The following is a 17636-nucleotide window of genomic DNA, read 5'->3' on the forward strand; positions in this document are numbered from 1 at the left end:
TGGGAAGGGTTTATGTTTATTAACGTGTGTGAACGTGGCCAAAACGGTGAACAAACTTCAGCGCGGTACTGAGTTTTAGAAGTCTGCACCGTGCATGAATGAGGCACGTGTTCCGAGTTGGGATTGTGTCCACTTACCCAGGACATAGGCAGAGCGACGTTTGTACTTTGTAGTGTAAGTCGCCTGCCTTTGTACTGGAGAGCACTCGGTTGCCGATAACATGACATAATGCATCTCACTGCCGTTACATGAGAGTATTGGGGAAAGTACTGCACTACACCACTGTGATAACACTTATAATGCTGCACCGTTATGCAATGGAAATCTTACTTGCAAATAATACGACCGTCCACAACCATGCTCATTTTACTGTGCCACGCACCTCTTTTTCATGAAAATGACACCGTACAGCCTCGGACAATACAGACTCGATGCTACTAAATTACGCAATATTCCGTGGCTAACTCTGCATACTTCAACCAGCACAATACCGTACGATACTACATAACCTTATCGCTGCTGTACGCTCCGTGCGTTTGTTTGGTGTGGCCGTCTCTCTGAGGAGTACGCCAGGTTTGCCGTACACGTGAAGGGTGCCAGATATCTAAGCGGTGCCCACTTTAGCTCACTTGACCTGGGCTCCCTCCAGCATATTGGTGAGCAGCGTGCTTAGTGGGATCATGTGTTTCATCTTCATGATGGTCAGATGTTGGATCCCCTTGTTACTGTTGGGCACAAAGAACAAAACACAGATGCTAATTGTGAGAGAGCAGCCACTTTCCCCTTGTCTGACACACGGCACTGCATTGACACTATCTCGTCGTTATGTCATTCATTTTGGGCTTGTGTCAAACTAGAGCCTACATCTGGCTATACACCAGAATTGATTCAGGCAAGCTTGACTGCTGATGAGACGCTGTGAAAACCGGTCCAGAGTTGACTCATTCTGAATTTACTAGCCTTTTGCCCGTCCAAGGACGGGTGGATTGCAGTAAATCTGAAACTTGCAAGCGAAAAGCAGACCACGACGTGATATTCATTGCATTAATGCGTGTGCAATTTGTAAGGGCGCGGTGTGGACCAATCAATTTCAAGGACAGTGCATACATTATTAGAGTTGTGTTTTTTTGTTTGCATTCCGACCGCAATGCAAACATGACTCCTTGTAAAAAAAATGTGTCAGTTTTGTTGCCAGATAAAATGGTAAAAAAAACAATCATATTTTGTTACTGGCAAAGGAGGTTCCAATGGTGTAACTGGAGCTTATTATGAAGATTGAAAGATTGATGTTGGTATGCCTAACAATAGCCACCATCACTTTAAAGTTGAACCAATGTATTCCATGTCTCAATAAATGAAGCCACTGTGATGGTAGTTGCACACAAACACGAATAAAATAAATCCCTCATCACAATAACTTAATTAAAATAGTGCAGCCAAAAAAATCATAGCATACTGTACAAAGCAACCCTCATAACATGACCATAAAATACAAAAACCAAAATGTTTCATAATAAAGTAGTATGGCAAGAAAACAAAACATAAACACAGCTTTGGCAGATTTAATGCCTTACAAATTACACACACCCCAAGCCATCACAACCCCTGCAAACCCCCACGCTGTTGGTGATTACATTGCAGTGTGCAACGAGATATGAATACAATACATCCCTACATGTTGTGCAGTGGGGTGGATATAAATCGGGGCCAAGGAGTGATGATTAGAATTGAGGTAGGAGGGCAGAGGGGTATGGGTTTGAATCGAGTGTTTAAACTGCTGGTGATTAAACTGGGTTGTAAAATGTAGCGAGTTGGCGAGCTCAATGCAGTCACGAAAAGAAAGAACATTAAATGTAGTTGTTCACTGAATTTCGCTAAAATTCCTGCTCCAATAATTAAATTAATACATCAGTTTTCCCACATCACAATCTCTGCAGCAGGCCATGATCGAAACAAGAGGTAGATTAACAAAAAATAGCACTTGAAAGTATTCGGAGGTTCAGAGCTACGAAATCTCCTTCTGCCGGCTGTTCTCTAACAAAAGTGGTATGTTTACTCTTTGGGTATTTTCAGTAAAGTCACGTAGGTAAAAAATCTAATCAAATAAATGAAAACAACTAAATGATATCACGACGTTTCGGGCGCAACACAAGCGTCCTTCAGGTGGGGACAACGTAGCGAAAGCACAACCACTTAAGTGTGAATCCTTGCAGTCACGAAAGCTTCAAATCTATAAAGAGTGGTATGTTTAACACGTAGGCTTTCGCGACCAATAATTGGTATGCACTGTTCTGCGAGAGTTTCTAGAGGACACTTTGTCTCAAAGTCACGACACCAACAGCACAGTTGGCTTCAAAATAGAACAAAAAATTGTCAACCTCTTAAAGCTGGAATCGATATACGAACAAGTTTGTCCACGTGAATCAGGGTACAACTCACGAGGCTCTGTAGCTGATCTGGTGGATGTGGGAGAGAAGCATGAGCAGCCGCGTTAACCGGTGGAACTGCTGCCCCTCCGACAGACAGCTGTGCTCCAAGAAACTGACCAGCGCGTTGCTGACAGTGTCCATTATCTTGCAGACCGCCTTGATTGCATCTGGCTGCTCGGTCAACATCCAGTCTGAGCACAGACCTGAACAAAGCAGAGCTGTTGTCAACGGGGGCTAGAGCAGCATCATGCATTCACAATGTGTGGCTCTGTAATCCAGTGAGTATTTCTGCGAGGCTGTATCAGCCATTAGCAAAGGCCCACAATGTGCAGGGAGGGCTGCTTTTGTAATACGTAAAGAAAAAAATGTCGAAACATCTTCACCATTGATCGCTCCAAGCAAAGGATGGAAATTCCACATCCCCCTGGCATGGACCAAGATACAATGCATTCAGTAGTGTAGTTGTAGTAGGGCCCTCCTTTCCAATCATCACTTCTCAAGTTCGTATAACCTTACTCAATAAAAAAAAACATATCAACTCTTAACTATGACACCTTCACTTGCGCTGTTTGTTGCTGACTGCTTGGCATTGTGGATCTTTGAGCCCGTGCTCAGCAACTGAAAAAGTGGGTAAACAAGGCCATATTCCCCAAATGAGAAGAAAATAAATCCGATTTACCTGGAATTAATTTCCCCTTAAACAATGAGAAACTCATGAGAGAGATTGTGTGCAAGGTGGAAGAAAATAATAGTAATGGTAATATACACAAAAAGTTATTGAGACCGGAAAATATGCGATTGACCGCTGGATGAGTCCTGCCACCATACCTTGCAAGGCACATGACATCACCTTCTCCGAACTTTAGTTTTCTGTCCAATGGCAAGACTTTGGCAACACCATACTTTACTTCCATGTGCTATGCACCAGAGGTGTGGACTCGAGTCATGTGACTTGGACTCGAGTCAGACTCGAGTCATGAATTTGATGACTTGCGACTCGACTTGGACTTGCATAACAATGACTTTGTCCCACCTATGAGATGTGGACTCGAGTCATGTGACTTGGACTCGAGTCAGACTCGAGTCATGAATTTGATGACTTGCGACTCGACTTGGACTTGCATAACAATGACTTTGTCCCACCTCTGAGATGTGGACTCGAGTCATGTGACTTGGACTCGAGTCAGACTCGAGTCATGAATTTGATGACTTGCGACTCGACTTGGACTTGCATAACAATGACTTTGTCCCACCTCTGCTATGCACACTGCTGTGTTTTAAACCACCAGTTCATGTTTGCCCTCGACAGCATGGTTGAACGCATTATATTGTGTTTACCGGAAGCGAAGGCCGACCGATAAACATACCAACATTGAGGAGAACCATAGCCTTGAGACAGGCGTACTCCTCCATCCGAAAGCACAGCTCACGGAAATGGGTCACGATAGCCAGCAGCTGGTCGAAGATTTCCATGGTGCCTTCCATACGGCTGCCGTCAGCCCTGTTTGGGTTCATGGTAGACAGGTGAAACAAAGAAAACATTTCAAACATTTATTTAGAGTTTACTTAGCAAATTACGTATTAAAATTTTAACTGCATTGTGTGTAGAATATACAAAAATATAAAATGTGGTTATTTTATTCTCAGCTTTTAGTTGCATAAAACTTCACATATACTGTTGTGCAATACTGCATTTTGTAAGAGTGTCATGATAGGATCAGGTGCAATTGCCTTGTAAACACAAGGTCTGAAGCAAAGACCAGAGTGTCCTGTTGTTCCATGGATCTCCAAATGAGTCCAGTGATGAGTACTTCGAGCCAGGAGTTCTCCAGGAGCTGCGTCTTAACTGGCAGATCCAGCTCCATGAATCCTTCATGGAAGAGTGGGGCCCAAAAACCATCAGCAGTGGCGTTCACTGGCTGGGTGTGAACAGTGATTTATTTCACATGCAACCACCCTCTTCACTGTTGCTTCTACACATTATGGCTTTTGACGGAACCGCCAAGTCACAAGGCAGAGAGTTAATTCATGAGCAGTGTGTTGCGTTCATAATTTTCCACACAAAATAATACACATATGCAAGTCCGTGGCTTTTTTATTTTTAACAAGAAGAAAATATTCACATTATATAGTGTATTTAGTGGTTCAACTACGATTAGCATGTGGAAGTAATTATGGTGTAAACAGTGTGTGGCTGGCACGTTAATTTTAAAAAAGAAATAAACCCAGCAGGCGCTTTACAGGCACAGTAGTAAAGTGTGGCCAAATAAACTAACGATTGCACAGGCTGCTAAAGTCCGTGCCTCACCAGGAATCTTCTTGGCCCAGGAGACGATGTGTACCATCTCCTTGGTGGCCAAGTCAGTGAACAAGGTCATCATGGAAGCCTCGGTCAGTGGCTCGCCCAGGGATCGCATACACAGCAACTTGGGGGGCTCAGCCTCCAGGAGGATGTGGATGATGCCCATGCCCTCCACGTGTGCATGAGGCACGGCTCCTCCAAACGACCTGATGCCACCCCTCCGAGCATCACTGTTGAAGCCTCTGTACCTTAGCAATGAGCAATCGTTGTTCACTCTCCCTCTGTGGCTCCTCCAGTGACCTTTGCGATCTGCTTACGGTGAACACAAGGTAAACTGGCCAAGTTTTGTATTGTATAAATGCATAAACAGTCTGTCCCATTACATAACATATTTAAGGTTTTTTTTTTCTGTTCATTGGCTAACATGCCTTTCAGAATAGTGTTTTATAGCAGCATCAGTAATGAGTTACGCAATCAAACTCCTTTGTTGCTTCAGAATAAACCTTATCCACATTATATAATATTTCAGGTCAAAGGGAACACCAATGTAATACAATACAATGCATGTATATGCGACCACATCTCAAAACGCTGTAAACTACACAAACAGCGCATTTATTTTATACCGCGATGCAGTTATAGGCAAAGGTAAAAAGGAAGGTTTTGAACATGAATTCGAACGGTGGAAGGAAGACGACAGAGTGGATGACTGAGAGGAGGTAGTTGCAGAATATGGGAGCAAGCAGATAATAATGACCTACTTGTTGAAGGTTGACTGGGTGCTTCAATGGAAAGCCTTGGTTGCTGGGGAGGAGAGTCTGCTGTTGGGAGTTAAGTGAGATGAGAAGGGAGAGACAGGCAGGGGCTAGTCTATGAGAATTTTGATAATGGTGAGTTTGATGTTAAAATTGATCCTGGATTGGATTCGAGTGATTTGGGTATTAAGGAGAGGTATTGATTACTTGTGCAGTTGAAAATTCTGGCAACGCCATTTTGGATCACCTGAAACTTGGAGATGAGGGATTTGGAGAGGCGTAGAGGTGAGAGTTGCAATAGTCGAGCCGGAGTGTGATGAAGGCATGGATGAGAGGCTCAGCTGCAGCAGCAGCAGCAGCTGGGGTAAGAAAATGGCATATGCGGTCGATGTTGCCAAGATGGAAGTATGAGATCCTGTAGCATTGAGATATGTGGAAAGAGAATGAAAGCTTGGGATCATTGACAATGGCAAGGTTTCACACATTCTGCCAGCGTGATGTCATCGATTAGCAGCTACATGATGTCTTGGTTAAATTAAGCAACAGACGAAAACATTACAGCTTTCCTTTGCTTCCCTCAATGTTATATAATTTCAAATTAGTTGGTGATGCTGCATTGGCAGTGCTGCACAAGCACTATTGACAAACAAAAAACCAACAAGAATTGTCAGTAACACTGCTTTAAAAGGAAAAAAAATAGATTATGTTCTATAGGCAGATAGCCCATATGTGTCCACTGCAGATATCATAATTTGTTCCCAATTTCCTCTGCCTTGTGCCAAGATGTTCACGAAGTGCCACATCTTTCTGGCACCAACCTCGTATGTAGTCAAGCCATTCTCTGTTAGGTCTTCTTCTCTTTCCGGTTCCTTAAATTTTTCCCAACAGCACACTTTTTTTTATTTCCCTGTTGTTGTCCATCTTACTACACGTGTGTCCACATAGTGCTAGTTTCCTTCTCATCACTGCCTGCATCATCAGTCATCAGGTTGTCTTCTTCTATGTGCAACCTTTTTCTCACGTCTACGTTGGTCACTCTTTGGGTCCAGGTTAGATGCGGCAGTATCCTTCTGTAGCAATGCATTTCGAGTGCTAATATCTTATATCTGTCAGTCTTTTTAAATGCCCAAGTCTCGCAAACATACAAAGCTGTACATTTGCCTTTACAATCCTTGCTCTTATGTCTGTCGTACAGTTCTTGTCCCATGTCAGTAGACTTCCCAAGTACACATATTCCTTTACATTGGCAATCTTGATGCTTTCTGTTATTACTTATTTCTCAATGTCCTCCCATCCAAACACCATAATTTTGTCTTTTCGACGTTATTCCACAGTCCTGCATCCTTTCCTGACTTATTCAGCATATGACCATAGCCACCTCAGCACGCTCGCCGTGGAGGCTGCTCACCAATCTTACATGAACATGCTAATTTTTACCTGGCAGCCCTTTAATTGGTGGAAAACCCACCACCGTCGCGGTCGCCGCCCACCACTTACATTAACATTGGCTGCCCCGTCCATGCTGCTGACATTTGGACTTCGCCCATTTCAAACCTTTATAAATAGTTTGCCTTTAGAAGCTAACCCCCTTTTCCTGATGACGACCGCTTGTGTTGCGATCGAAACGTCGTAGTTTTTTGTTATTTTCTTTGAACCTATCTACGTGACTTTACCGAAAGAGCCAAGAATATGAATTCCTGCAGTCACGAAAGCTTTAAGTCAAGATTTCGCCTGTCGGTGTTTGGGCAGAAGTTGCATTCCTAATTCGGATATAAGAAAAAAAATTGTTTCTATGTTTATTGTCAGTCAAATATGATTTCCTTAATTTACATATGATTCATATAATTTGATACTAAAATAGTGTTATATTAATGATCTAAGTACGCATTGCTTCCTTTATGCAACATTATCAGGGAGTGTAGGGAATGTAGGAGGCACTACAGATGTTTTGGGTAGATGTTTGTTGTTAAATATAAAAATGTTTCCTGTTAAATGTTTGGTAAATCATATGTATTGTTCAATGTTCTTAGATATGATAAGCCACTGTAATCATAATTGAGCTTTGGGTGGACTCAATGCTGAGGAGCTGAGGTGTTGTGTGGCGTGGAGGGTGACAGGGATGTGTCTAGTTATTGTTGCATATACACAAATGCTCCTCGGAAGAACATTTTTAAATAAATCATTTACGTTTCACAAACCTCGAGCGCCCATCTGTAGTGGAGTCGCCAAATTCTCAGAAGGACAAAACACTACGCACAGTATCTAGATGTTTGTTGTTAAATATAAAAATGTTTCCTGTTAAATGTTTGGTAAATCATATGTATTGTTCAATGTTCTTAGATATGATAAGCCACTGTAATCAAAATTGAGCTTTGGGTGGACTCAATGCTGAGGAGCTGAGGTGTTGTGTGGCGTGGAGGGTGACAGGGATGTGTCTAGTTATTGTTGCATATACACAAATGCTCCTCGGAAGAACATTTTTAAATAAATCATTTACGTTTCACAAACCTCGAGCGCCCATCTGTAGTGGAGTCGCCAAATTCTCAGAAGGACAAAACACTACGCACAGTATCTACTCTATTATTGTTGATAATAACTGTATTGTTATTGTTGACTATTTATCCGAACTGTCCCTTCCTGTAGAGGGGCATGGCGGGCCAACTACGCTTTGATTTGTTTATTTTTGGTAGAAAATAGATGTTTGGTGTCTGAGGAGTTTGAATTGACGGTATTGCCAGTCTCAGGTAGGGCACACTTACTAATAAGTGGTTGCATAATGTATTTGACTACTTATTGGGACTTAGCTTCGAGGTCTTTGTCGACTTTGCTGTAAAGGAAATTACAGTCTGTTGTCTGACTCGTTCCTCTTTGTAAAGATAGGTGTTATTTAAAATTGCATTACTTTAGCACAACAATGCTCATTTACTGAGCCATGTTACATGCCAGGTGTTTACCATGACTGGCGTTTTCTTCAAGTTGCTTTAGTGATTGAATTACCATGCAAAGTAAAATCCTGTCTCTCGGACTAAGCATATCACTGTGCTCATCTATATTGGTACTACAGTATTCCAAAGCCACCAATGCGAACTGCAGTGTTGTAAATTGCATCATACAGTATTCGTACAATGGAGGGCCACTGGCACTTATGTTATAATGAACTCTGAGCTGAAACCCAACTGGTCTTCAAACAGCGAGGTGGCTGTGTGCGCACGGCATCACGCCACCAAATGTCTCCCTTAAGGGAAGAATACATAATAACACCGCAGAAAACGTCTAACTAGACTTCAGGACACTCCGTCCGTAGCCAACACACTAAACACTTCAAAATCAACTATATGATCACTAAAAATATAAAACCAATTAAGAAAGTAACTTCAATTTTAAGATCGGCTTAACAATGAATTGTACACTGTAATTCCAAAAGTACAACGCAGCAGAGACTTGCAATTTGAAAACTATTGAGAGAAAGCGAATGAAGAGAATGAGCCATGAGTGACGCCTAAATAGGTAATGTCCTATTTAATTAACTGTAGCTCATTGAGTCCTGCTCTGGGATATTTTAGGATGACTTCTAGGCACTTCTCCAGCCTGTGTTTTTAATAGTCTACTACTTACTAGGAACACTGTGTGAAGTGCTCCAGACAGCAAATACACAAGCCCAACTTATAAATATAACCTTAGCTATAACAAACAATTCACCGTGTACGTATGTACTGCAATATCAAGTTTCCGAAAGAATGTTTTCAGTCATGGGATATAACATGAAACAAAAACAACATTTCGAAGAAAATATAATGCAAGAATATCTGAAAAGCACACAAAAAGCACGGGGTTATGCTTAGAATTAGACTGAGAGGCAGAAAGAGAAACTCACGGATCAAAGAACAAACACAAATGATTCATATTGACTTCAAAAAGTAAGTGGACCTGGGGCAGGACACATCGTTAGACGGTTTGATTCGCGGGGCTAGTCAATAGAATGGCAGTCAAATGAGTGAGCATGCCTGAAAGGAATACCACCACGGTGACGGAGCAATGAGATCAGCTTGTGAAGAAGAACGAGATGGATTGTGGATGGCGATGTCATGGAGAGACCTTTGTCTAGCAATGGATAGATCATGCCTGATGATGGTGATGATTTTTTTTTTCGATTTAAAGCTTTCGTGACTGCAGGGATTCATCTTCTTGGTTCTTTCGGTAAAGTCACGTAGAAGGGTCTGTCTTCCCGACAGACCTGGTCTTCACCTAAGGACGGCTGCTTGCGTTGTGGCCGAAACGTCGTGAGAATTATTTTATTGTTTTATTTTTATTATTTTATTACTTCCCTTCTACGTGACTTTACCGAAAGAACCAAGAAGATGGTGATGATGTATCACAAGTATTTGAAATTTGCAACAGCAATACTGCCGTTCCCTCTGATCTTAGCGAGGGTCAGCCCACCACCCACCACCCACTCTGAGACGATCTCTCGCGTGCTGCTGAGCTTCGGGTAGCAGCAGCCCAGTGAGTGAGATGCGGTCATTCTCACCGTCACGGATCATCCCAGCCTCGTAGCACTTTCTCAATCGGCACGCCTGGCAGCGTCGCCTTCGCGTCTTGTCTATCGTGCAGTGGTTTGTCGCCGGGCACACAAAATTATTTTTCCCTGCGAAATAAAAAGAGTCTGACAATCTGTCACCGAAACCGACCGTCCGATTCAGACTGACCTTTCCAAATCTGTGTCATTAGGGTCGGGGGGGGGGGACCCTGTGCTGGATGGATGTTATCGATTGCAGAGGTGTGGACTCGAGTCATGTGACTTGGACTCGAGTCAGACTCGAGTCATGAATTTGATGACTTGCGACTCGACTTGGACTTGCATAACAATGACTTTGTCCCACCTATGAGATGTGGACTCGAGTCATGTGACTTGGACTCGAGTCAGACTCGAGTCATGAATTTGATGACTTGCGACTCGACTTGGACTTGCATAACAATGACTTTGTCCCACCTCTGATCGATTGTGGATGGCTGTGTTGTAGATGTATATTGCCACTGCTGGCGTGTGGGGAGCTTCCTCACCTTGTACGCTCCGCTTGAAGAAGGCCTTGCAGCCTTCGCACGTCCACACACCGTAGTGGTAGCCAGAGGAAAAGTCCCCACAAACGGAGCATAGCTGTGTGGATGGACCATCGACTGGGCTCACCAAAACGGGACGTTCAGTAACACTGTCACTGCCCGCGGAGAGCATGAACGTAGACGTTGGCAACCTAAGTGTACACGCAAGAAAGTAGATAAAGTCACGTAGGTGTAAAATAAAATAAATCACGACGTTTTGGGCGCAACACAAGCGTCCGTCATCAGGTGAGAAAGCATGCGCCCGAAATGTCGTGATTTATTTTAGTTTTTTACCTACGTGACTTTACCGAAAGAACCAAAGAGTATGGATTACTGCAGTCACGAAAGCTTCAAATGAAGATTAAAGTAGATAAATGTTTAGTCTAATCGGAATGTGATATGCTGCCACAGCCTTGCAATAAATTTGCTGACGCTAGTCTTGTTTAAACGTTCCTCCCTCCACTAGAGGACGCTCTCGACAGCCCCTTCTCTGGAGGGCTATTTGACCTCATTCTTGCACGCCTTGCCACAAGTCTCGAAATAGGTGGGAGTAGCCAAATGGTCACGACACGCGACCTGCCATACAGCTTGGGTTGACAGGAGCGGTGGGTGGTATTGTTAGAGGCTTGGGGCTTAAAGAAACTTGCCCATTGCTCAACTGCCGCGCCTGGAGAAACAGCTGGCGACATCTGTAAACGTCGTGATTTATTATTTAATTTCTATTATTATTTCTATTATTTTTATTATTTATTTTTATTATTAATTCTATTATTTTTATTATTTAATTTCTATTATTATTTCTATTATTTTTATTATTTAATTTCTATTATTATTTCTATTATTTTTATTATTTATTTTTATTTTTACCTACGTGGCTTTACCGAAAAAACCTAAGAGTATGACATCTGTATTGCAAGTCCAGTTTGCTGACAACAATTAGAACCGCGGCAGAATCTCAAAATTGTGAGTTACAGTAAAATGTTCCATTAGTTGTGATTTAAGTCCACTCGATTCTACAAATAAGTTTGTACAGTAATACGGTTACATAACAGCACACTTGCGGATATTTTGGCCACTCCTATTTAAACATGGGTGAGACATTTCTGACTGATGATGTCCGTACAGTATTTAAAAACTCACAACACAACAACAGAATCTTTCCCGAGCATCATCCTCCTTACCTGCTGCAATGATTCTGTGTGTCACCGAAGGCTGCCACCAGGCCGAGTGGAGACGTCCCAGGTTGGTGCAGATGCTGGGTGCAGCATTCGGCTGAGCAGCATTTGGGTGGCGCTTCGGACATCCAGGACTTGTGTGCAGGCAGCAGGAAAGAAGTATGGGGGTGGCAGGCTGCATCGTACTCCTCTTGCTGCTGCTGCTGCTTCATCCCTGCCAGCGTGGACAAATGTTGACGCGTCATGGGCGGGTTCCTCGGCCAAGTTGGAAGCATGTTATAGCCCTTCAGGAGGCTGCCGACTGTAATGTGAAACCGCTGCCTCTTCTCTTTACAGTAAACTCACGTTGCTAAAAAACGACAACTAGCTGCATGAACTGGCGGATGTGGACTGATAAACATCTTCTTCTGGGGCTTGCAATGATTGGCTGGAAATTTGGCACGGACACAATTGCGTTTTGGCAGCCATGGTTTCGTCAAATGACGACTTACGCAAGCAATTCTGAAGCACCACTTAGCAGGCGAACCTTTTTCAGAGCCACAGCGCATTGTGATTGACTCCTTTGCAAACATCCTCCACTTTCCACCCTCCATTAAATGAGTGAACGAATTAATATAAAGTTTTGCATTATACGAAAATCTTCAACTTCCTCAAAGGATGTTTTGTTTCGTACGAACACACATGTTTTGAATAAACAAGTAGATAATTCAATTTAGATTAGCTAAAATAATTTGTATGAAATTATTTTAGTTAATCCAAATAATATATTTCTGTACATATAGTGTCGTTCATGCAAAATTGCATCTCACACCACCGGTTGCAATTTATTTTTAAATTGTACATTACTGATTAGTGTTGATAATTTTTGATATGTTTTGTATGCTTGGTGTGTTGTCAGACCAAAGATGCCTTGATGGTATATATATTGTTTCATATTGTGTAAACAAACTCTGCAATGGTTACATTTAACCAAATATACGAGACATGTTCGTTTTGTCAAAACCGTGTAATTTAAATGCCCTGCAGTGCCGATACCTAAGATAATTAATGGTAAAATATTTTATTGGCATGCCTCCCATTTTCATCTTGATCATATTTAATCAAACTATATTTTCCGTTACAATTTAGTAAATGCCATGGACATACTCTTCTCATACCATTGAATAATACTCGATTTGTATATTTCTTGTGCATTGCGCAGACACGCGTAAACACAATCGCAAGTACATGGAAATACCTACTTCGAGTATTTGGGTCGCATTGTTCATGCTGTTGCTGCACATTATAGGTCCCTCTTCAGCAATTAGTTCCAAACTCTACGCAGCTTACATAACCGTACTTTGTTGTGTCTTTGAGCGTTTTCCATTTATACATTGCTAGCAATCACCCTCCTTCTCGATGTCAGGTGATGAGCTTGTGCTTCTAAATATTTCCAGACAACACAGCTCAACAAAATGGCAACAACGTTCATGAGAGCACGACAAATTGCGTGTCTGTTGAGACCAAATGCCTAATGGTGCACACTGAAATAAAAACTCTGTAATCGGACAGGACGTGAACAATTGAGAACTCATAAAACTTTGCTTTCCTGCACGTAGTGTGTTAACACGGCTCACTCCAGACATCCCCTGGTGAGATGAAGGTGTGGATGAGCTTCCTGAAGGAGGGGTTCTAATTTGTCAAAAATAAATTATACAATTTCCCAAATATATTATTATGTTTTTCATATGCTCTAAATGGTGGCATTGGAAGGTCATTTTAAGTGCTAAATAAAATACAATGTACAAGATACATCTCTGTACACGTGAACATTGTCCTCTTGTTATGTTTGTGTTATTGTGTTTATAATACTGCCCAGATAACTGTTCTGAATTTAAAGCAGCTGTTACATGAAGTCGACAGCTCACTAACCACTGCAAGATCTCAAAATGAATCAAACGCTTCTCTATTCGATGTCAAACTTGTACATTAAATTATTCAAATATGGAAGTGATTCGTAGTGTACTGAACACGTGTGTATATGGGGCATTGCACACATTTAAGGAGTATTGCATAGAGCATGCGTGGACTACGTGTGCACCTGCTTCTTATGTCACAGGAATGGGTATTTCAAATGTTGTTTTGTAGAACAGGAGTTGAATTGATCGCTCACCGCTCTTGTAAGCCGTGACGCATTGCCAGCATGAGCATTGCACAACATCACAGCCCCATCTGCTGGCCCGAACCGCCGCTTTGGCTGCTTGCATGAGTTTGGCTGAGCAATGTTACAACCCCGTTCCTGAGCCGCTCCCCGCAGATCTCTCCAGGAAAAGTGAATTATCCCAGCAGCAGCGGCGGAAACAGCAGCAGCCATGATCTTTCTACTGCTGGACAAAGGTCTTCGGAAGTCATCGCTGTCCATAACGACATCGTGATACGATAATCCATCTAGCTCCTGCTGTTCAATGAGCTGATCTCATTGCTCCATCTCTACAGTGAGCCTTCTCGGCCGTGTGTTCACGGCTGCCACTTTATCGTCGGTCATGACCATTGGCCATCAACGCTTCTTGCGACGTGTCCTGCCAAAACCCACTTAATTTTATTTCCAGGTCAATATGATCAATATGATACGTCGAATTGGTGTTAATTATCTCACCCATGTGTTCCTTTCACGGTCTCTCAATGCAGTTTCGAGCATGCGCGTTCTTTTGCACACTTCTCAGTCGCCTTTGTTTGAATTTCATTGTCAATGTCCAAAGTTATGGTCCCTGTGTCATCGCAGGTCATGTGCAATGATTGAAAACGTCCGTGGCCACATTGGTATGTTGCTTCCCATTGATCGAGTTCAGTTTTCAACCAGCACGCCAATTTCATCAGAATCAGAATATTAATACTTAAGGAATCCGATTAGCTATAAAGCTCATTTTCACAGATGTGCAGGAGGGGCAGGTCAGAACTGTACAACAAACAATACAAAAACACGATAGGAGTGCAAAGTCGAGGAAAGGTAAACTAATTACTTGAAAAAATATTTTTACAAATAAAACTAAACTATGTTTTATCTTACCAGGTAAAGCCTACCGAGGTATTAACTTATTCTTTAGAAGCGACCTGGCCACAGATGATAGCTGAACAAAGTGGCTTGTCATGTGGAAATTTATAGCAGCAGAATAATCTAAATAATCTCGCCCGCCTATTTATTTAATCGGTTTTGATCCCAGTCCACTTTCAATAATTGTCCTAGGTATACTGTACATGGTCTGATGTGTTATGCAGCTATATCCCATCCAAATATATGTTATTTTGGAAACGTGAACTTATTCTGCGTTACTTTTGCTGCACTCATTTATCTTGAGCCCAAATTATTAAATGCTGTTTTTCAGTGACGTTTGGGGATGGAATCATTGAAGCAAATTTGTTTCTAAGATATCAAACGTCCCGATATATGTTGCTTGACTACACTTTACTCAAACTTACAACTCCACCACGAGCTGATGTGCCAATCATTTTACTTTCATTAATTGTGATTGTTGATTACCCGAAATGAAAAAAACTGCTTAATACTTTACTCAACAAAATCATGAGCGTCCTTGTGGACAATGTGCATTGTGTTGAACTTCTTTCGCACCGTACGTAGCCAACCGTGCTAATCGGGGGTGCGATTCATAAATAATAATAATAATCAGGCAATGCCCCCGTCACATATACGTCCTTGCCTGTAAGATGGGCAGGTCACCAGCATTGCTTCAAGCAAAATGCTGACTACTGATGAGAACGCTGAACGCCAAAACTGATCCAGCGTTTTCTTGTCCTGAAACAACGCTCCTGAAATGTTGCACTCCCAAAAAAGGGCCGTGGGCGGCTCATGGTTTGCGTAAGACATACTCAATACCCTCGCTCGTTAACAGGTCTACACGACCAGCAGGTGGCAATAGCAGAGCTGTTTTTCAGCCTCGTGAATGCTCCTACGTGTTTGGCAATGAGTGATTTAGGCCGACAAACAGCCCATGGTAGTAGCAGTTTTTGGTTGGGTGTAAAGTGGCAATACTGCATTGGTCTCTCATTAACTTCCCTGTGCCTACATGAACAAATCACGCGGAATTCACTTGACACACCCCCCCGCCCTCCAGACCTCGGAAGCTAATCAGGTTTGAGCCTGGCAATGCTAAGATGTTTGACCACCAAACATAAACACACATGTCGTAGACATTGCGGGAGAGCAGAGTGCAGTAGAAGCCAATTGTTGTTCTGTTTAATCCCCCCACCACCACCACGTTCATCGACGAGCATTGTGAAATATGGTGCAACAATAATTCTCACTGCCCAGACTGCGTCGGGGCAAGGCCCTCATTCGGCAGCGGATTGACAAAAAGGGCCTTGACCCTCGCCTCCCCGCACCGACTTTTGCACGAATGGCCAAGCAGCGCAGCAGACGCACACGCAAGTAGGTTCCTTTGCAAAAAGAGCCGGGAATATTTTGGAAAACGATTTCCATGGTACCCCCCGTACACACCGACGGTTTACAAATGTAATTGGGACTTTGACATGTTAAATGTCTACAAACAAGTGGACTGGACTGCCATGTTTATATTGAATTGATCGCGGTTTCGCGTGGGATTTGATATGAGGTTCTGTCATGGAATGCAGAAGCAAACGCGTGAAGCATCTAGGCTGGTGAGAGATGTTTCTATAGCGCGCTCTGCTCTCAGATGTGTCTTCGGATTGTAACGTGTGCTGTCCGGAATTATGTCCGACGCTTCGCTCGACACGACGGAAGCTTTTTCAGGAACTAAATGGAGCCGCTCACGTTCTTCCTCGATTCATACGAAGCGCTCAGCTCGTGGAGTAAAACGTCGGACATCATGCCGAGCGATGCACAGCACAAGTCGAAAGTTCACCCGGAGAGCTATACAGTGTGACCGTGAAGACCTGCACAGCAGTAAGAAACGTTTCTAATCAAAACCAGGTGTCAAGAGAGACCTGGGTGACGGTTGTGGAATCTTCTTTTCAACAAATTGGTGTTATAAGACAGCATATGAGTAAAAAGTTGCAACTTATTTTCTTTCGTGTTTTAATACAGGAATGATATTTTGTACGTGAAGCGACTCGGATATTGTTTAACAGGATTTGCTTTTTTTATGTGGCAAATGCAAGTATGTTTGCCCAAATAGCTGATTGAAATATAAAAGTGTGGCAGTGGCTAAGGCTGTGACCCTCCCCACACATCTTGAATGAGCTTCTGCTCTGCACACTCAGCGATTAATATTTCATTTACCCCACTAGACAATAGAGTGTGGACTGCATTACATCAAAATTCCTGGCCCCGTTTCCTTGAGACGTACAATGCGACTTTACTAAAATATAAAAGATGCGATTCACAAGTAGATGGATCTCTCCGTGTGTTCCCTTGGTCCGCCAAGACACTCCGCTAGCCAAGTTGTAAATGTCTTGGGCAGCAAATGTTTAAATTTACTACTTTCGGTAATTTAATGCCAATGAAGGAGATGGATCGATGCGATCAGTTTATGTGCACGAGTGAGATGGATGGTAGACCACTGGTCCGGTGAGGGATGTCAAACGAAGTGGGCAGGCCTTCATCCAGCTGCGGGTGAGACAATGGCTGATGTTGATAAATCGGCTAGATTTTGTCATCCTGGAATATTTACAAACACCTTTTAATATTTTTACAGAGTATGTAATAACAGCCTACTCATTGTGGACTTTTCATGTATAACTTATACAGCCCGTGTGCCTTTAAAAATTAATCAGTTGCTCATGTAGAGTATTACAAGAAGAGTTTGATGGGTTTTTAAATAAATCAAATTCGAAGATATTCCGCGTGGATAAAGAACTCTTTAATTTTGTCTTGCTGTGCCCTGGTGATGCACGTGGGGCTTTC

General features: G+C 42.6%; 1 protein-coding gene across 1 annotated transcript; it reads right to left on the reverse strand.

Annotated features, from left to right (window-relative positions):
- Positions 1-186: 186 nt before the first annotated feature.
- LOC144933434 (estrogen receptor beta-like) lies at positions 187-12123 on the reverse strand. The gene is made up of 8 exons (XM_078858177.1): positions 11765-12123; positions 10548-10735; positions 10015-10131; positions 4738-5040; positions 4161-4299; positions 3797-3930; positions 2440-2632; positions 187-725 (listed from the first exon to the last, which is right to left on the reverse strand). Exons 1-8 carry the CDS (start codon positions 12031-12033, stop codon positions 626-628), a joined length of 1443 nt encoding a protein of 480 aa, XP_078714303.1. The 5' UTR covers positions 12034-12123; the 3' UTR covers positions 187-625.
- Positions 12124-17636: the final 5513 nt, after the last annotated feature.

The sequence above is a fragment of the Lampetra fluviatilis genome, chromosome 7 (assembly GCF_964198595.1).
Source record: "Lampetra fluviatilis chromosome 7, kcLamFluv1.1, whole genome shotgun sequence".
Taxonomy (NCBI): Eukaryota; Metazoa; Chordata; class Hyperoartia; order Petromyzontiformes; family Petromyzontidae; genus Lampetra; species Lampetra fluviatilis.

What these genes read in the sequence shown, in the direction of transcription:
- LOC144933434 (XM_078858177.1), bottom strand. Translation starts at nt 12,033, where the DNA reads ATGCTTCCAACTTGGCCGAGGAACCCGCCCATGACGCGTCAACATTTG. An exon ending in ACACAGAATCATTGCAGCAG is followed by an intron (nt 10,736 to 11,764) that starts GTAAGGAGGATG and finishes GTGTACACTTAG; the next exon opens with GTTGCCAACGTCTACGTTCA. An exon ending in GGCTGGGATGATCCGTGACG is followed by an intron (nt 5,041 to 10,014) that starts GTGAGAATGACC and finishes CACCGTAAGCAG; the next exon opens with ATCGCAAAGGTCACTGGAGG.